The 22254-nt window shown below is 33.7% G+C and overlaps 1 protein-coding gene across 1 annotated transcript in view; it reads left to right on the top strand.

The window, feature by feature from the left end:
* The first annotated feature begins 14595 nt into the window (after positions 1 to 14595).
* LOC148282803 (uncharacterized) overlaps positions 14596 to 22254 on the top strand; it is a 37410-nt gene continuing 29751 nt past the window's right edge. The window contains 1 exon segment of the mRNA XM_088224528.1: positions 14596 to 15126. Coding sequence (XP_088080654.1) covers positions 15070 to 15126 — 57 coding nt within the window. The 5' untranslated portion in view covers positions 14596 to 15069.

Here is a 22254-nt window from a genome sequence, read left to right as displayed (position 1 = left end):
GTTTTCATATGTAAATTTTTAAATATTTTTCTATGTACCATATTATACCTATGTTGGTACGTTTCCTGATTTTTACTTATTATTGTATCTTTTAGCTTTTCTTATGTTACTTGTATCTTTAATTTTAACTAAATTTACATACTCATGTTTCACTGCTGCACTTAAATGTAATTTCTAAAATATGTAAAAGCCCATTGGGCGTGTAAATAAATAAATAAATAAAATAAATAAATAAATAAATAAATGAATAAATAATAATAACTTTTATTTGATTTGATGAGCATTTTTGTATATATTTTTTTATTATTTTTGAAAACCCGTTATATAATTAATGTGATAAGACCTAGTCATGTTATGTCTCGTCTTGTAAGTGTGGTCATCATGAGCTTTTCCAGGTTGATTTTAAATCTGTCTCCAGTGTAATTTTTCAAGTGATTGTAGCGTATAGTATTTTTGACTGTCCTACGTTCGTTTTTGCTTTTTTAATGTGGTAATGTTGTTGTTATCTGGTATTATATTTGTATATGTCAGCATTTTTGTTGAATGTTATGTCTTGGTAGTAATATTTTTACCGTGTTAATTTTCGTAAGGTTTTTTATATAAAACAAGTCTATTTTTTCATACAGTTCAGTCGTAGGGATCAGGTAGGATATGTTTTCAGGCGTTGCCTAGTATGTAGGTGAAATAATTCCATTAGATGAATCTCACCCACATAAATAAAGGTTTCAGCACTTTAACTTCACAAACATCAACAGATGAAAGAATTGAAGGAATATAGATGTTCAAATATGGGCAGAATGGTGAATGTTACACAGTGTGTAGAGTGGCCACTTAAACTAGCCATTGACAGGTCATAAACCCTGTAGATGCCTAGACTTCTATATTACCTTCTCTTAAATGTTCTTCATCTATGTTGTAATATGTTATATAAACAGCTCCCCAGGGAGTTGAATCCAGTTCTTGTCTACGAAAATTTGGACAAACTCAAAATATTGTTGATAAATCCACCTGCATGAAAAAGTATAGAAATTGAAAAAATAACATTTTCAGGCGTTGCTAGTATGTAGGTGAAATAATTGAATTAGATGAATCTCACCCGCATAAATAAAGGTTTCAGCTCTTTAACTTCACAAACATCCACAGATAAAAGAACTGAAGGAATATAGATGTTCAAATATGCGCAGAATGGTGAATGTTACACAATGTGTAAAGTGGCCACTAAAACCAGCCATTGACAGGTCTTAAGCCTAGACTTCTATATTACATACCTTCTCTTAAATGTTCTTCATCTCTGTTGTAATATGTTAGGATATGTTGTATGTTAGTTTAATTATTGTATTTTTTTGTCTTTGTATCCTAGTTATGTCTGTATTATTCCCGGTTTCTCAAAAGGCGATCGTAAAGTTTTATTTGTTTTATCATAAACTTAGTTCATCCTTATTTTTCCTTTTTTGGTGTGATGTGGTTAATTTAGTAATTATAAAAAATATAACTTACAACCCCTGCTGGCACATGTACATAAAATAGAATTTTTTTTAGTCTCCCGCCATTCTGATGATGTCGGTTACTTCACAATCCGGACATATGTAAATAAAAATATAAATAAAAGTGTTATTATTATTTTAACACTTATTTTTCTTTAATTACCGACTGGTTTTAAATCTACACAAGCTCCCTTATTAAGGTAGAATTTGGAAATCAATATTATCCTATTTTTACAGTTAACAGTGCCTAATAAATAGTAAATCTAATTTTTATGAAGGTAATAAGTGAAGTAGTATTTTGTTTTTGTAGAGGTATGATTTGAGGAGTGAGAGGGGTTGAAATTCAAAGCTTTAAATAGACGAGGGTCAGTCAAAAACTATGCTCCTAGAAAAATGAATTTGAACATTCTTCTACAATCTACTATAGTAATTATTTGATGCGTCAACAGTCAGCAGCACTACAGTCGCTTGCAAAATGGCTGACATCGTTGTTTGTATGAGACAGCGTTCTGTGATTGAATTCTTGAATACAGAAGATTGTAACGCCCATTCGCATTTTATGTAAGACAGAAAAATGTGTACGGTGATACAACAGTGGATGTCAGCACTGTAAGACGATAGGTTTGTCTGTGCAATGAAGTTGGAAAACAAACATTGTAGGCTGACAAAAAGCAAAGCGGCAGGCCGTTGACTGCAGTGATTCCACGCAATATTCCGCAATCATTCGTGATGACCACCGGATAGCTACAGATTAATGGTGTCGCATTCTCTCCCTCAGTAAAAGCAGTGTTATGATGAATTTTGGCAACTGAGAGACTCAAAGTTTTTGCTTTTTACCACATGTATTTCACATTACATGTCTTCGTTAAAAGATGGACCAAAACTGTTGAAATGGGTGGAGATTACATTGAAAAGTGAAAAATTTATTGTCAATACGTGGTTTTTAACATATGCAATTTCATTTTATTTGTTAATATTTGTGGATAATTTAAAGGAACTTGAGGCATTCGTTTTTGGTTGACCCTTGTATATATTTTTGCTTAATACATTTTAAATAAATCGTGAGAAAGTGTTTTTTTTCTTGATTAAATTAGGTAAAAACTAAATAACAGTAATCTGATGCAATCTTCCAACTTCAAAATAATCGATTTGTATTTCATAGTACCTTGTGTTTATCATAAATCACCAGTAATCAATTATCTGAGCCCAAGTGATGTGCGAATAGCAATGTTTGATTTGTTTTTTAAATAAAAATTGGTACTAGTGAAATCCCTTTTTTACCCACTGTAATTAAAGTAACAAGTTAAAAAATCTTGCCGCGATGTTCCAATACTTGCAGACAGATGCAAAGTTGCCGATTAAAAGCTCGTACTTGACACGTGGTTGATTTGAATGGCTTCAATGAGATCACACTGTTTTTCAAATGAAGTTTAATAATTAATCGGGATTAATATAAGCACATGACCATAAACTTTTCAAACTTTAAATATTATAACTAATATAACTAAGCATAAAACCTAATGTTATTTTTAAATGTAGATCCTTATAGTTTAAGTAAGTTGTATTTATTTTTATACGAATAGTTTAATCATATGTTTTTTATGTGAAGGATCTTCAGGACAAGCTATATAAATTGACTTGGTGAGTCTTGTAATAAAAACATTACAAAATGTACGTATGTAACTAATGGTGTTATTGTATTAAGATATCAGTTGAACTAGCCAATAACAGATCAGGAGCCTGTAAATGCCTAGATTTCAATATTACCTTCTCTAAAATGTTTATCATCCCCGTTGTAATTTGTTAATATACGTTTGTTTAAAAGGAAATTTAAAATGATGTGTCATAACCCGTTTCGACTGTTCATGTCGGACAAAGATGCCTGGAGGCTTTATGTTGACACTATATGCTCCAACTAGGTAGCGGATATGGAATGATGAAGATGATTGGTAATATCAGAACAATATCACATACAACATTAAATAACTTGACAATTACAATCGCTACTAATAAACCAGGGACTGATTTTGTACAGTAACTGTCTGACGAACTAAACAAAAGACGCAGACAACCTTTTTAAAAGATGTGAAAAATATTATCATTAACAAAGAGTATGACATAAAAAAAAATGGTAAATGAATGTTATAATTCCGTAAGGGCTTATAAATTAGTTACAAATAGAAAATGTTTATTTTTATCAAAATATCTGAAATCGTGACGAATAAAACTCATTCTCTGCCCGGCAAAAAGTGTGCACGCCATAAACGCCGTTCGACAAACATGGCCAGTAGTAATTATTGTAGTTCCGCGGAACAAGGTTGTGTTCTGATATTTGGGTGAAAAGCGGGCGACATCCCACCTGTCATTTGGCGGACCGGGACCAGACCGGTGCGCAGTGGCGACGCAAGGTGTGCCAAATGCGCACTACGAGCTCCTTTCTCCAACCAATCTAGTCTATTATCTCTCTTCTTAAGATTTTTTCACCTCCACAGCGATTGAAACACCCGGCGCGCGCATGTGTCTCCCGCAACTGATAGTTCCCGATTGTGTTTCTAAGATGAACACGCGCTAGATCGACAGATGCGAATCGCGTCTTTAATGACTAAATTCAATACCAGTATCACCTGCTTCTTGAAGCGACTTTTCACTAAAACGGCACTATGCGTATTTGAAAATGATTAAATCATAGTTTTTGTAAATGATGCATCCGTGTATGAGAGTAATTAGCATATTACATTTTCTTAACCCATTAATTTATTTTCATAAACAGAATCCAATTATTTTTAAACCAACAGAAATTTAAATAAAGACAGCGCATTTATTTTATATTTATTATTACCATTGTTTTTTCAAATCAACATCCTATTGATTTTAAATGCGTTTGTGAGAATTTTGTAAACGCGCCGGCACTTGTTAATCGATCTGTAGGTAAGTACGACTTTGTAATTTAAAGTAGCGTTCACACGAGGACAGGAAAATATAATTCTGTCTAATGCATTATACTCGTCTGAACCCAGCTTTAAACATCGCAAATCCAAAAGAAGACATATTTATTTCCAAAAATCGTTTTTTTAATGAAAAAATTGGTTTCAAATACAGGAACATAACTTTTTTAATTCGTGGTAGTTTTTTCCATGTCGTTTTTTTATCTTTAGTCTTTGAGTAAATTCATTTTTCATAATATGCTTATGGCCAAAAATAAAATATTTGAGGTTTGAGGTCCTACTATTTACCCAAATATTTCAACTTTCATACCATTTCCAAAATTTCCTTAAATTTTCTTTTAAAAAGTGCTGAATAAATGGGAATCGCGTTGTGGTAGAGGGGGATCCGGCTCGATATTTTTACTTGCACATGATTTATCACTGCTTTTGTAATTGTTTATGTTTATGTTAGTGTAGGTAAACAAGTATTGCGGTTTAAAAAAACATTGTCGTCCTTATTTATTAGAGAACAATATTAATTTAATTTAGTTCAGTGTAAATAATCGAATATTGACAAATAATTAATTGTTTGACTCATTAATGTTTGTTGATTTGATTCCCAGCTAAGTTGTACTGTGATCAAGACGCTTGACTCCACGCACGGAAGGTTCCGGGTTCGATTGCCGGTGAGAACACAAAAATTAAAATGTGGTTTTTCTCAAGCCTGGGTGTTCTGTGATGTAATTGACCACTGTAATTCGGCCTCCTGGTCTGTTGTAATGCAAAAAAAAACAAACAAACAAACCGTCATGCCGTTTCCCCGTAGTGGTAGGCAGAGAGAATAGAACACTATATCTCTCTGTCTTGCATACAGACCTCGCTTCCTCTAAATTCATACATCTTCTCATGCACGCACGCCGATTATTCCTCCTCTTGACATGTCCATCTTCAAGTATTTGATGGACTTGATCGCGCCTTGTCTTTCTTGGTCTTCCTCGTTTTGTGCATCCATCAACGTTCGCATCGTAGATCAGCCTTACACAGTTCACGGATCTCGACATTTGTGCACCTATCATACATCGTTTTACCACCCATTTGCCGAGGGATCACATTTCAACAGCATTTTACCTACTTTCATCAACATTTTTCCAATTACATACTTCGCTCCCATATATTCGAGTTGGCACTAGAACTCCATTGTGAACTGTTAGTTTTGTTCCTGCCGTAAACATTTGATTGCCAAAGTAGACTTTAGTGTACCGTTCACCCTCTTCCGGCAATCACCCACCTTTCAATATCTTTCTTAGTTTTTCCATCCCTAGGAAACATACTTCCCAGATACACAAATTCTTCTACCTGATTCCGAATATCTCCGTTCACACTGATCTTACATTTAGTTATACTTTTATCCCTTTCAAAAACCGTCACTTTTGATTTATCAACATTTGTAAACAAATCGCTTTTCTTGCATACATCGTAGACTTTTGTTACCAAGAATAATTCTTATAGGTCTTCTTTGCTGTTAGCAAGAAGCACGGCATCATCAGCATACAGAAGACAGTAAACATATATACCACTTATTTTTGCTCCCATTCTTACATCTTTCAGTTCTTTCATACAGTTATCGATGTATATGTTAAACAACTATGGTGACATTACACGTTCCTGTTTGACTCGTTATTTATTTATTTTTTTAAGAAACAATTTCCACTCACAATCTGCAATTAAATTAATTACCTAATCGAATTTTCAATCGAGAAAAAGTTTATGTTTTTCTTTTAATTTCCCATAATGGAACACATGAAGTACATTAATTTAAGATTACTCACCTTTTTAATTATCATTGTTTATACCCGAGATGTTTATTTTTACGCTTCGACAGTTTAATTATCCAAAATATGCAGCTAATTTAAATTTATCATTTTCACATCCTTGGAAATAATTCATATTATTAATAAAAGGCCTTAAAATACTAACCGAATACTGTATATTCATTTTTATAGCAATATTCATCATTAATTTATTTTATCGCTTCCTCAAATTCGGACGACGCCATCAAAGCACAGACGCCATCAAAGCACAATTTATTAATTCCCATCGAAAATAATTATAATGGCTGCCTTTTTATGTATAATATCGTGTATAATTGCTTTATTTGACTTGATATATATTTTTTCAATAAATCGTTTTTAATTAACAAACTCGATGACGCAAATAAGCACACTCTTGATTAAAAGAACCTTATTTATTAGTTTCCAAATGAAATATTTATCAATAGTGTAGAAGATACTGATTTTTTTAAAATTGTTTTTTCAACGGTGTCTTGAGTCTGTAGTCTGATAAAAAGAAAGGAAATCATACGAATTTGTGATTTTAAAACGCCATCATTTCAAAATCACGCCGTTAAATAAATTAAATAATTTTAAAATATGTAAATTTGTTCTAGGGTATTTCCGATAAAAAGTACACTTTGATGTTTTAGATAACTAAAATATGATTACTTTTAAGCAATCAAAAACATTTACATTTTCAGAATAATGCAATGAGGATAGGAGGATAAAAGATATAATACTCAAAACGAATAAAAATCTTAATAGTATAACAAATATTTGCTTTGAGTAAAATCAATAAATATTTTTTATTTGTTGACCGGTTTTAAAACATTATATTGTTAAAAAATTCCAAAATTAAATTACCAATTTTAGTTAAAATTAAACTTTATTTAATTATTTTTTGTTTCGATCTTTAAATAGGGCAGATATAAATATATTATTATGTGTGCTTTAATAATAACAATTAACATGATTTTTAATTTATTTTACACATGTTTCTTTACCTCCTGTTTGAATTTAGATTTTTTTTTCTTCATAAATGATTTCTCCATTTCATAATATTTTTTTACTCCCTTATATTAAATTGAATTTTGTATCTTAACCTTTTTTCCGAATGGGAGTCCGATTTTATAGAATCACTTTGTAAAGCGCCCTTGAGAGGGCTTGTATTACGTAAGTGGCGCTATTTGAGTTATCCGTAATATAAATAATAATATTCATTATTTATTTGACACTTTATGTAATATACAAATAAGGGCGGGCATATTGCCTTAATTGAAGCAATTTCTTCCTACCAACCCAAACCGTTCTGTTTGAGAAAATTACAAGTATGTGGACATATTTGAACAGAATCTTATAATGTATATTTGTGCACTATGTGTTAGGTTTATATGTGCATCCAGCAACTGATCTGCACCTATAATAGTGCACCCAAGTGATCAATTTTCGTACATCTGTCGGCGCGTGCCGTATGGTACCTACTTGAGATCTCTTCTTTCTTATCTAGAGAGCAGGTGGTGCTTTTTGGGTAGCATTACTCCCATTCCACTGCTGACTGCTTGTCGCTAGTTCATGTCAGAACTACGGGACGGGAACCTGATTAAAAAGGATGCTCAGGAGCTGCCGGAGGGGCTTGTATGCTCCAACTGGGGAGTGGACATGGAACGATAGCTCCCATTTCAACCAAAAAACAGAGGGAAAATAATGTGTATTAGCTGATTGAAATATATCGTCGGGGAAAAGAAAACGTTACTAAGCGACATGTCGTCGCTTCAGTTAGTTTTTGTCCAACAGACCAAAACACAAATCTGCAGAAACAGAGCTTAAAGTTTTTTTAACGAATTAGGCATTAATAATAACCGCTACCTGAAAAAAAATTATTTTTCAAAACCCTTGAACAATTTGAATTTTTTTTTTCATTTAATTTTAAAATAAAATCTTTTATAGAACTCCTGTACACTTAACTCAATTTTGTTAAAAATGGTCCGTTGGACAAAAACTAAGTAAAGCGACGATCTAGCAGAAGAGCCAATTAAAGTTTTTTTTTATTAATTAAAAAATCTTAAATATATACATATTATTTTAGCGTAATTCTTACATAATTTAAATCAAAATCTATATAAAATATCACTAGCATCATTCCCTTTCCGCACGAAATGGTGCATAGGGCACTGCATTAGTACACCAATCGCGGCGTATCTTGATGATTTTTGTTACATAAAGATAAGATGAACAGTATTACGCTTCAGGTACCAGTCCAGGGACTATGACATATTTTAGTGTAAAAACACCCTTCAAAACAAATATTTCAAATCAACCATGTCGAGAATCGAACCCGAGACCTCTTGCATGGTAGGCAAACGCGCTGATCACAAAACCACGGGGTCGACAAAACATACATGATAGAAATTCTATTATTAATAAAACAACGCCTTTTTTGGGGTCAAACCTAGAAATTAAAAAAAAAATCAAACTTTGAAAATTTCCACTAACCACAAATAAACACAAGCGCGTGCCAGATACCATGTTACTATTATTTTAATAAAAATAAACCCTTTCATACTTATACATTTTTTTTTCTAAAAACGTACATTTTTTTCTTTTCTTTCGCTTTGCATCTGTCTATCTCCTACCGTATGCCTCTCGAAACATCTTACGCTTTTTTCCTGACAAAAACCTTTTTTCGTTTCAATGAGGCACAGAATCCCGCGTTTTTAGTTACAGTTGTACCTACATGCATTGTGCTCTCAAACTGCACATGCAGCGTGCAGTATCTAAACTAAAACATTAATAATGCAAAATATTTTACGTGCACAAAAAATAGTCATGAAAGATTTCGATCAGGAGAATTTGTTTGAAAAACAAACCAGGTGCCACCGGGCCATGTGTTATATAATAATAATAATAATAATTTAAAAAAACTTTATTAACCCTAATACATACAATGTGATAAACACAAAAAAAAGTATTCTTAAATAAAACAACGGTATACACGGTTAAATAGCGGACTTATTGCCACTAGCAATTTCTTACAGTCTGACCAAAAACAAATAAAAAATACAACAATGAAAAAAAAAAAAAAAATACATATATAAAAATATGAAAAATCCAGAAAACATAAACATTAAATTTGTTATGGTGTCTTTTGCTTACGTTATTTTCATGCAATACTTGTTTCTTTTTAAAAAAAAAAACAAATTTTTGCTTCCTTATAACTTACCCAAATATTTAAATTTTGGTGGCCATTTTCAAAGAGTTGTAAATAACTTACTATTAGAAAATGGAAATCAAGTTGAGGTAGAGTAGGGTTCGAACCTCGTACGTTTGATCCGTAAGTCCGCAACACTAGCCACGAGACCACAACCCGATTCAATTGCATCTTGCAAATATTTTTTTTTACATGTTTTTATTAGAAAATATATTTCTTTATTTTTTTTGGGAAGCTGATTATAAATTTTGACTGCCATGCATATGGGTATAAATGTATAAATGATTGTTTCGTCAATGGAATTCATAATTTATTTTTATTTCAAGCTAATTCCAAAACCAAACAATAGCACCGCTTGTTTAAAAGTTATTACCCATACCAAGTACTGCAATATTTCACAACACGAAAGGATTGTTAGTGAAATATAGAAGTAAACACCACCTCACAAAAACGAATATTTATATTTCATGTTGACCCTAACAGTAATCGAATTCAGGACCTTAAGTGATCGCACCTTTAGCCAAAAGCTGATGGACGCTCGAATTGCTGGTTCTTGGATTTGCATTATCTTTAAATTCTTTGTCACTGAACCCATTATACAAACGAATGCAATTACCTACCTTGTACTGGGGTTCTTGGCACCTCATTGTTCGAAACTTCTCTCGCGGCAGGCAGGATCATTTCCCGTGGTCAGGAAGGATCGGCACTGGTCGGTTTCTTGATTATTAATATGCGATAACACGACACATTGGCTAAAACAAATTATTCGCAATCGCACTGGGAATATGAAATCACATGTTCACTCGGTGACAGTTCGGTTGAATTTATGTCCGAAATATGGTACCCACAGTAGGAATTACACAATTTTTTCCAGGGTCAAGTAATTAGCTAATAAATCTAACGCCGCAATATAGTACATGTGCTATACACAAACACATATAGTAAATATGGTGTAACCATCAAGCATGGTAGGCGAACACGCCAACCATTACCCATCAAGGTGGACTTTTCTCCACTTGATTTCTTTTTTTAGGGTTTTTACCTGAGAGTAGCCATCGAGTCGAAAACGCTCTTCCAGGATTCTGGTTCTATTTCACATACGGAACTGATTCTATATCTGCCCGGACGCAGACAACCGCATAAATCAAGTTAAAATTATATTCAGTAAAAAATATACAATAAGTTAGACAATGGATTAAATTAATGTAAACCATAAAAAAAGTGTCATTAATAGAACTGACAGTAAAATACGCTGTTGGGTAGCCATAGGTAAACAGTAGCAAGGTTATATACGTGAACCCTTCACAATTTAATAAGCACTTTAGTAGGGCATGTGTGTCATATATACTACACATCCGGTATTCATAACTTTTAAATGAGACCAAGGTCAGTTCGTCCTAGAATTTTTTTAAAATTTTAACTTACGAGTGTTGCCAGATATCATTTGTTAATTTTTTAAAATCAAAAAGTACTCACCCAGCTAAATAGTCAGATATTCATATTTAATAATCTCACAATTTAAATTTTATCTATCCAGAAGTGATTCTGGCATCATGAATGACGTTAGAATCGTTTTATATTTAAGCAAATGTTTAGAATTTTTTATATTTTATTTGATTTAAACACTTTATATATATATATATATTTACAGTTTCATAAGCATAAGGGTGGGCATATTGCCTTAAGGAAATCCTACCTACCCAAACCGTTCAATTTGAGAAAATCATTGGCATATGAACAAATTGTTGGTATATTATAATATTTTCATTGTAGAACAAAATATTACTAAACATGTAATTTAAAAATAAAATAAAAATTGACTTAATATCTACACTATACTATGAAGAGAGGAGGGGGTAAAGAGGAAAGGAAAGGCGGAGGAGAAAGTAAAAACTCAAATCTTCAGGAAGTGACATTTCATACGTGATTTGAGTGTAAATAAAGTCACTTCTGTTGTAAAAGTATAAATAAATCAAATAAATGTACGGCTATAGATCCAAATAACTATCGACAGATGAAAAGACATGTAAATTTCTATAATTTTCATCATCATCATCATTTTCTTTCCGAACCTAATGGTGTATAGGACACTGCATTGATTACACCAATCGCAGCGTATCTTGATCATTTTTGTTACAGGAAGGTAAGATGATCAGTTTTACCCTTTAGGAGCCAGTCCAGGGACTATGAAACATTCTAGAGTAAAAACACATTTTTCATATAAATATTTTGAGGATCGAACCCATGAGTTTTTGCATGGTAGGCAAACGCGCTGAGTATTACACCAAAACTATTTTTTTTATTACCTCTAAAATAATCTTCGTCTCGGTTAAAATGTCAATTGTGTTTTCAAATGGGTCAGTTTAGATTACTACTACAGTGTCCATCTGACGCCATGTTTGCCCGTCAATCAATCACGTTTACGCGCGCAATTCGAAAAGGGGCGCCAAAGTGCACAATATTCTGAATTGGAAACCTGAGTGTTTCCCGCTTTAATGTGGATATTAAATAAACCGCGCGACTGCGCGAGTTCCTATGTAATATAGACCCAATAATATTAATTTAGTTAGGGGTGAAACACATCGCAAAACGACGACACACCGAGACATCAATGTTCGAAGCATTAAAGTAAACATAACAAAACATGATTTTTATAATTTGTTTAATATGTTAATAGTACAATCAAATGATTTTATTAGTACATATTTGTATTTTTACACACCTTCCTAAAACTATAATATCCCTCCCTAAAACAATAATATCATAATAATTTAAGTTCATAATTTAAGAAAAACTTTTTTCATACTCGTTTTGTAGCGGTTGGCAATGTTCGACACCTGTGTAGGTCGACGTGAAATATTGATTAAAAAGGTGGTCCTACACTGCAATATTTCATGTTCTTGGACTGGACCCTGAAGCGAAATGCTGATTTTACTTTCATGTAACAGGTGATAAAAATGCGCTGCATTTTGACTGCAATAAAGTGGCCTATGCACCACTGGGTGCGGATAGTCGAACGATGATGATGCGATTCCAAAATTAGGGGTGACACGGGGAAATTACGATAGTAAATGTGAAATGAAAATAAATAATATTTCGTTCGACAAATGTAAAATAGTATGTAGCGTATAGTCTCAAAACAGCCCGACAACATTAAATAGAATAGGTAGAGTCGTCGCCAGTAAATAATGCCTACTCTAACACATATTTAACACTGCGGTCACTATGTGAGCGTGGGCATTCCCATCTGGCGACGACTTTACCTTCCCACCAATTTACAAATGGTAGTATACTATAATATTATACTAAACATTTATGATAAATATGAAGAGTATTCAAATCTGGGTGATATTATATATTTTTGTACTGCACTTTGCCACAAAACTTCAGGAATATAATAATGAGGAAGTTTAGTAGTTTTCTTTATTTTTTATTTGTTAATAATAGCAACTTTATGTGTATCGTATAATCAGCGCTATGATTTTTTTAAGTTATGTATTTCTAAAATGAATCCGCGTGTTACGTCTCAAGTTTTTCTCGGTCAGTTCTGCCGATTGGTCCGTTGACGGCAACAAATCTTCCACAATTCTCTTATCATTGGTTAATTCATATGAACTAGTGACGTCGTTCAAAGCAGTTCGAATATTTAATTAAATTATTTTTTAAAAATTGTTATGTACATTTTTTAAAGTTTTTTTTTAAAGAGATATTTGCGTTTTTATGATTTACTCAAGTACATAATTTTGAGCGCCATTTTCAACGAGTTATAAATAACTCAGTATTAAAAAATAGGAAGCAAGATGGGGTCGAGTGGTATTCGTGAGTCCGAGACACTAGCCACGGGACCACAACCCGATTCAAGAATTTGATTCAACCCGATTTTAAGAACCTTTGCCGTATAATTCAATGACTTTTAATTTTTACCGCGGGTAAAAAAACATTTTTTGGATCCAATTTTCATTAGGGCTGAAGTTCCTCACTATAAATTTCACTTTAATACCCGTTTAATTATTATTTATTTTCCCAGTTTTATTTACAATTATCCGTAAAATGATTGAACGTCTTAAATTTTTTTTTTCGATGTTTTAAAAACATCTATGCAAGTATGCACCCCTATTATTTGTAGTAGTGCTGTATTATGGCTATAAGGTTGGGTAGTGTGGAGTAGGTACGCAGCTGCGCTTTTATCACCTGCCAATTCACTCGGTCAAAACAATTGACCCATACACGAGCCTTGTGACGAAACGATTTACTTAAAAATCATTATTTTTCACTCTGTAGGTAGGTCCAAATTTAATAACTTTCAAGACGTTTTAGCCGCTATCTACTACTACTATCATTGCGCTATTTCAGCAGGGGTAGGCAGTAGACAGAGAGAATGGAACGCCTCACACGTCATTACTTTTCCTAATTACTAACGAAATCGTGTCTGATTTTCTCATTATTATTTTCATGTCAAAGAACCAAATAAGCATTATTGTGGCGGTCATTTTTAGCTAAATAAAACCTACCTAAAAATTATTTCGGAATAAGTAAGTACCCATATTTTTTATTTTAAATATCTAGGTAATGTTTGTTTATTAGAAAAAAAAATTCGCAATGTATGCAATGAATAATTTTCAGGAGTTTCCTAAAATCACTTTCGCGTAAATTGTATTTTCAGAATAATATTGTTTTTATAAAATTACTTGTTTGATTTTTCATGTTTTAAATGTTTTTTATTACATGTTCTACTATACGTTGATATGCCATGTATTTTTAATGATGTTTTTGTTATGTACAATAAATATGGTGATATGTATGTTGTTATGTGTTATGGGTACATATTTTATTCGTCCCAACTCATTTGTGATTTGTGTCTTGATAAATGTTACATAAATATATTGCGAATAAAATAAAATAGCCCTAATCAAAATGAAATACCTGCAAAAAATCATCCTGTTTCATTCCCCTATTAAACTCGGTTACACCTTTCGCGTGTCATTTTTTTACAATCTTCTGGATCCTTGCATTTTGTACGGCGTTTATATTATGCAGCGGTTATGGGTACCATCTATGGGTGAAAAAAACAGTCGGGTAGTTCGGGCTTTTGACCGCTAGAGGCGCTATAAGTCCTCGGGAAGCGAGCACCGTGAAGTTAGCGCGTCAGTCTATCGCTAGCCACGTTTGGGATATGTTCGGTCGGTTGTCGCAGCGGTCCTGTACTCACGAAACGTGTGTGATTGTTTTGCGAAACGGGACTGATCGCTTCGCACCGATTTATCTAATCGATAATTACGCATTTTTTTAAACTACCCGCTACGTGTTTTAATTCAGTGTACTGTGAAATACCGGTGCCGTTTTCGACTTACATCGTGATCGAATGTGCCCTCAATGGATAACAACAATATTCGGAATTTTCGCGTGTGTGTATCTTAACTCGTTGAATATCGTGTTTTTTGGAACCTGCGAGGATCTTAGCGAGAGTGTGACACAACGAGTTTTTTTGTTTTAATTTTGAGTTTGTCATTCTACGACTTGTGTTCTTGTTTAGTGTTGAGACTGTGTGAGCCGGTGTCCTATAAGCCGCAGCGGCCCTTCCGGTCGCGTATGGCGGGATTTTGGAGAACCTAACATCAGGGATGATGATGGCCACCTGGCTCCTCGTCCTCGCTCTCGTCTTCTGCTGCACTCTTCAGGTACCTTCTACCGTCCATCTTCACCGTCTTCGCACCCGCGAACTGTCACCGACTTACCACTTCAAACTTTGTCGCTGTGTGCTCGATCTAAAACTTTTACCCGTCATTTGAAAGTTAGAATTCGCGATTCATCATTTGCGTGAATGAAAAAGGCTAAGTTATATCACTTTGTAAAAGTTCAATGCATTTTTCTACAAGTATCTACCAAACTTTTACAAAGTAGGGTACATTTTAATTCATAAAAACCATAAGGATCCAACCAAAAAACTAAAATTACGCACGCGGTAAAAACGTTTGCGTTTGTCGGTAAACAGTTTTTTTTTAAATTGGTATCCCTGTTTTTTCGTTAATTGTGCTAATTCAAATTTAATTCATTCACCGTTTAGGTAACAAACATAATAAATTTTAGGAAATCTATTTTTTTATTTCCATTTATTATGAGTAAATGTAATTTTTGCACAGTTTTAAAATATCAAGTATTTTTAATATATGTATTAGAAATCTCAATTCGAAAATCTTAATACAACGTTCAAATAATTATTTGACAGTAAAATTCAAATAAGTTTTTATGTGACTAAAAACATTTAAAATTAGTATGACTGATAAAGATTTTGTAAGGTTTCTTTAAATGCAACGCATTTTTGTTTAAACACATTTTTTTATAAATAATATTTTACCTCAGACAAGCATCGTTACTTGTTATTTACCCGGTTACACCAGTAAAAAAACATCAGATTCATAATCATTCAAATAATTTTAATGATGTACGGTGTTTGTACTAAAAATCAAACATTTTTTTCGTTAAAAATACTTCTAGTTTTGTTCCAACTGATTCTGACCGACCGGACGTGTTCGAATTCAGATTTTGTCCATCGTATTTTATTTTTCTCAAGGATACGTTTTTTATTTGCCTCTATCTGCCAGTTTTTTTTTTAACCGACATCATTGGACTCTGATTAATTAAAGTTTATTTATATTCAAATTAATTTAAATGCCAATAAAGTCAAGTTTTGGCCCATAATAAAACTCGTAAGAGATAAACCGTATCGAGACCCGTCAAAAATAACCGATCAATCAACATTACGTGTGCACCACATTCGATTTGTTTTAAATGTTTTGTTTTACTTGATCCTCGTTTTTTGATATTATATTGATAAATATAAATACAAAACGGTATTTGTAAAAAAAATATGATCTTTCAAATCTACCAGAGAAAGACAACACGAATGTTGGCCCATGGACCCTGTAAACTGCCTTCGGGCTGAACCTTTTAACGCTGTATCAATATTATTGTTTTTTTTTGTTTTTTAATTGTCATGATTGAGTCATTATTTTTAAAACCTATAATAGTTACACTGTTTTGCATTAAAAGTGATTTCTCGCGTTGCAGACGTGTGCACGAAAATAATTTTTATAAAAAAAATCATTAAAAGCTTCTTACTAAAATTAACTTATATTATGCATTATCGTGTTTTTAAATGCCACAAATACTTAGTGCAAAATGTTATATCAGTAGAGCCAAATACGATGTAAACTACATCTTTCAAATAATATTTATCAATCTTTATTTATTTATTTTTAAGCAGTAACATATTGGGTACCAGTAAAACTTCCAGCGGGTAACGTTGTTCTTTAAATTTGCTGTCTGCATTATCTTTTTTTGTAAAAAAATAAAAATTGCATTCTAAAGTGAGGTTTTGCCTTTTTAAAAGTAAAATTGAATAAATAAATAAAAACAAAACAAATATTAGTAAGTAATATGTATTATTATAGCTATGCAAAATTTATTTTATTGCGTTGTATTTTTGGTACTTTTTAGCATCTCGGAATTTTTCGAATTAAAAAAATAAATATTTATGTTCTAATGATTTACCCAAATATTTCAATTTCCAAGAGCAGTAAATAACTCTATTAAATGTAAATGTTTCGTGATGAACCAAAATATGGATTGTATTTATAAGTAAAATTTCTGTGTTATTTTAATAAGTTATGTATACCTGTCATAGAAAATAGAAATCCCATTCCTAATTCTAATTCCTAACTTTATATCATAATAAATAAGTACTTTCTTCACGGGCACGTTACGGGAGAGTATCTTTATTTTTGTGCAATTGAAAAAACTTCATAAAATGTTTTATTTACCTTCTTCACCTACGTTTAATAGTTCAAATCTTGTTATTGACGTCATTTCACAGAAATAGTTTTTTTTTCCCATATCGACAAATATCTCAATGAATATCGGTACTTATTACTACCGTACAGTACGGTACTTAAAATCTGATTATATGTTATCATTTTTAATTTTATAATATGCATTATTTGCGTTAATTATATGAACCCTCAAATCAACATTACTATAGTGTAGGTATTATGGATATAGCGTTATTTTTGAAGGGCGCCATACAAATGATTTTATGCAGCACTAAATTGAATTACAAATAAAATTTACATACTAATAATAGTTTATCAAGATGATTTCCATATTGTCATATTTATAATGTTAATGTCAAATGTTGGAACTTATCTTAATATCTTTTTGCGATTTATTTAACTATATTATCCCGTTTAAATAAAATAGTAATTATTTGTAATTTTTATAATTTTTGTTTATCTGCGATCCCGCGGCAGTGTCGCGTACTTGCGTATCTGTTTGAACCCTGCTCTACCACAACTTGATTCCTATTCTTTGAATGTTATTTACTATTCGAAAATCACCACGACATTGAAATATTTTACTAATCATAAGAATCAAAATATCTACTTCCCTTTTTTTTAAATAAACAAATGAAATCTTGTAAAATAATATACATTACATAGGTACATGTCATTAATTTTGTGATGTTATGAATTTTTTAATCTCGATTTAGACATGGCAAATTCGTATCATTCTGAATTTCATTTGAGAAAGGGAATTTTTGTATTCATGTCTCTTGATGTTTTATTATTATTTCTATAGAAACATTTTTAAGGCACTTAAATCTATGTTTTTAAGAGTATCTTGTATCACTAACTGAAGATTATTGATTTTACATGCTTACGCATCAACAATTAAACTTTTTTATTTGATGTAGATGATAGTTCGAATCGGATTGGAATATTTTGATATTTTAACATTTGTTATCGTTACTTTATGAGTTGTAATGAAACATCTCGCTTCCATTTTCTGGCAAGTGCGGTGTACGATGCACAGATTTATAGTTGACTTTATTTATTCGTCTTTACCTGTACCGCTCCCGCTAGCGTGCGCGTGTATCGGTGCAAGGTGTGCGACCGCATCTGTATGTGTGTCTCTATACTGTACACGATCATCACTTTCCCACGCTCGCTGCGCATCCGACCACAGTCCTCGCGCGGAGACCTCGCCCGTCTCTCTCCTGCGCCCGCATCCGGAGGCGCGAAGGACCGAGATGCAGCCAGACCGTCCGGCACTGGTATTCCGAGGCGAGATCGCCCGCTGCGCCGCCGACTGGTTATTCATACCGAACGGAAAGGCATCTCGAGCTTTATCGAATCGCCTCGCTCTAACTTCCGGCGAAGTGGTACCTCTAAAGGAGACGGATGCATCTCGCGCTATTCCGTCCGTCTTCTCCCTCGAAGTTTTCGCGGCTCTGAGCTTTTTGTACTTCGTATGAACATTTCTCGCATTCGTCGGGATGTGTGGATGTCCCCTGAAGAGATTATTTATCTCTTTGTTCGCTCCCTGATTCTCTTGTTTCACAGAATGACTACATCGCTTATTTAGACAAACCCCTGTAATTCCATGATCTTGCGTGTATTTTATTTAACGTTTCCGATAGTTTTTTTCGCATTACTCTACCATAGACCATAAGGATTCTCAGCATAAATGAAGAAATATACGTTTTTTTGTATCGTCAGTTAAAAATACAATATAAAGTAGAAAATCTTCCGAAGTTTTCTCACATGACTCGCAATGAATAAAAGATTTACAGTCAAGTTTGTGTCTGTTTGTTTTTTTACGTTATTTGCCTATCGCGATGGATGGCAAAGTACTAACTTCTATCTGAATTATTCGAGTTTGTCTCTGGCCTTTTTTTATTCTCCAGGTTTAAAAATGACTTCTTCATTGGATTTACTTACTCCGCAAGTTGAAAAGCACTTTTATTTTAAATGTAATTTGAATTAGTTTATACTTTACTTATGTAAGTAGCGAAGTACCATTTACCGTAAAGTCGCGTTGTTTGGGTCTTCTGCCACTCGTCATTTAGTGTATTACTCTTTCCGACCTGAAGATTTATCTCCGGTAAGCGGGTAGAAATGAGACAAGAAGTTATTGGCCAAATATATTATCACGAGACATCTCCGATAAATATCACGCCGTATTTCCACCTGTATCGCGATGCAGTCGGAGAGAGGCGCTTTGCAAAACCCCTTTCGGGAAGAAGTATGGAGTTACAGCGAGCGAAGGCGATAAATTAAACAATCCTCCGCGAGAAACCGTCCAAACCCCGGCATTTATTGCCATTTATTTGTTTCTTTTTTCAATCAATTAACAGAATTTAAATTATGGCCCCTTGACACGCACGATCCCCGTGCGAAAGCCTCGGATCGCATTCGCAATTTCGCCATCCTGTTTTATTTTCCCGATAAGCGAGTAGGTATATGGAACACGAATCCTCGCGAACTTTTCCGCTCGTGTACATAATATATGTATCTCTCGGTTTTATTATTATTATTTCGACATCTCGATATTGTTTCGTTTGACATATTAAAGCAAATGAGTATTCCAATCGATTTTAATGCCACACATGAACGCAATGCTCAACTGTCATGTTTTTTAAAACGACACAGAGTTGAAAGACATTAAAGTTTTACGGAACAGGGCGATGAGAGTGGTATTTAAGTGTGGTCCGTTTACCAGGATTGAAATTTTGTTAGAGAAATTAAATATCCTGGATACTAAAAAGAGAATTCTGTTAAATATTCTGACTTTTATTTACAAGTTAAAAACAGACTGCATATAAATATTAAAAACTATTAAGCCTTTAAAGAAAGTCTCAGGAAAGCTGTAAGCGTCTTAACTTGTCGAACCAAATGCTTTTTGTGTATTACGGATAGTGATAAGTAATTTGTACAATGTGTATATTTATAGATAAATTTAAGTAAGATATATTTATTTATAGTGTAAATTTAAGTTAACTTGTAAATTTACAAACTAAACTATTAAATACAAATGTCACAAATTAGTCAATTCATCATTATTTACATTTGAGCATCTTTACTCGAGTACCAAGGACTTCGCTCCGACAGCGACAGCGACATGACGTTTGTAAGCGGGATTTTTTCGCCCCTCAATCAGACTCAGTCTATCATAGCTTCGCGCTTACTCCACCGGCCCGTCTGCCGTCCACTATCCGCGTCCAGGCGAGGGGTCGCCAGCACCGTTACGTGTGTAGTGTATGCGGTACATCCCTCCTATGGCCTCTAGCCTCGGGCCGCGAGACGCGAAACAGCGCCTCTTATCGCGATGTCTGCTGATGTGGTCCTCCAATCTCCATCTTCCCATGCGTGCCGGGCCGGACTGTTAACAGAACATTTTGGAGATTCTCAATTTAGATTTAGATCATTCCGATGTTCTGTTTATGTAGATTCGCTATTTTAGATACGATTGGCAAAGAAATATTATAAATTATCTACTTACTTTTACGTCGATATTCTCCCGAGAGATTTGATTTTAGATGTTTCTTCTGTTTCTGATATTTTGTAGGAAAGCGGAATGAAGGTCTAGAAAAAATAGCCGTACTTTTGCACCCGCGAAGAGGGAAATATCACACACGACGAATACCGATCAAAATATATGAAATGGATTTAGAATAATTAATTGTATTTTCAAAATCAATATGGATACTGTGGAGAAATGTTTTCATACATAAATGTAAAAAAGAAATTTAATAAAAATACGTTGCCAGAAAAACGCGACGTGTTTGGCCTTGGTTGTTGTGACGTCAAGTATTAGGGGCGTGTCCAATGAAATGACCGTTTTTGCGGGAATATAAAATTACAAATTTAAAAATATTTTTTATGCTTTCGAATAATTAGCAAAATATTTTTTTTTACTTGAACTTTATTACTTTAAAAATGTTTTTTTTTAAACCTAATATTTCCCTATTGTTGGAATTGGAGAAAAATATTTGCAGTGTGGTCTAAATTTGTTAATGTCCCATAATGAGTCGGTTTCGTGACAAGCGGATTACTTAGTACGCTTCACTGGACCCTGCTAATCCGAGCTCTGTGTGTTCCGAGGATTACAGTCTGGTCCACTTAACGGGCCATTTGTTCCGTCCTCCGCCGCCAAAGGCGCCTAGGCATATTAGGAAGCGCTATTTAATGTATTTAGCCCCGGGTTATTTTTACTAAACTTCCCGACCGACTGCTCCATTGTACCGCACTTACTTTCCACGATTTGAAACACTAACCACCTACCGCTGTATAATCATATCACTTAACATCACTCGAAGCGATTACCGATCATCCGGCTAATGGAATGTTTTTATGTTTGTTACTGTCGAATTTGTATTTAAAAGGATTCGAGTGTTGTACCAACTTTGTCATTATTGAAAAGCCGGAATCATGTTTTTTTCACCACGAGTCGCGCTAGCCATTGTTTCCAAATATCGTACGCGACTGCTAATTACATATATTCGCAATTACTCTCTCCTCCCCGCCTCGCTATGTGCGGTGTGGTCCGGAATAATACGAGATGCGAGGTGCATCCTTCCCCTAATGCATTCCTCGTCCATCGGAAGTGAAGACTACTTTTTGTTCTGCGCGTACCTATTCTCTCGCGATGAATGCACTTCGCATCCAGATGAAGTACTCATTCCTCGCCTCTTCCTGCACGCTGCCGTACTGCGGTGTGGATTATACAAGCAACTCAGGTACCGAATCGTGATTCAATGAGTGAGATGCCTCCATTCCGGTTTTGTCGCGGTCTTGTTCTTTTTTCATTTATCCTGTAGGTTTCAGCACGAATTGGATGCGAGTTGCGCAATTTTAAAACTTCGATTCATGATATGCTTTCATTGTATACGTTTCTGAATGTGTATTACTAGCGAATTTACTTTACCCATTTCACACGTATGATCGAAATCCGTACGGTACGGTAAAATT

Source organism: Micrasema longulum, unplaced genomic scaffold, assembly GCF_059751315.1.
Source record: "Micrasema longulum isolate JH-2025_06_02 unplaced genomic scaffold, ASM5975131v1 h1tg000289l, whole genome shotgun sequence".
NCBI classification, from domain to species: Eukaryota; Metazoa; Arthropoda; class Insecta; order Trichoptera; family Brachycentridae; genus Micrasema; species Micrasema longulum.
The sequence above is the reverse complement of the archived record's forward strand: the minus strand, read 5'-3'. Positions and strand labels throughout refer to the sequence as shown.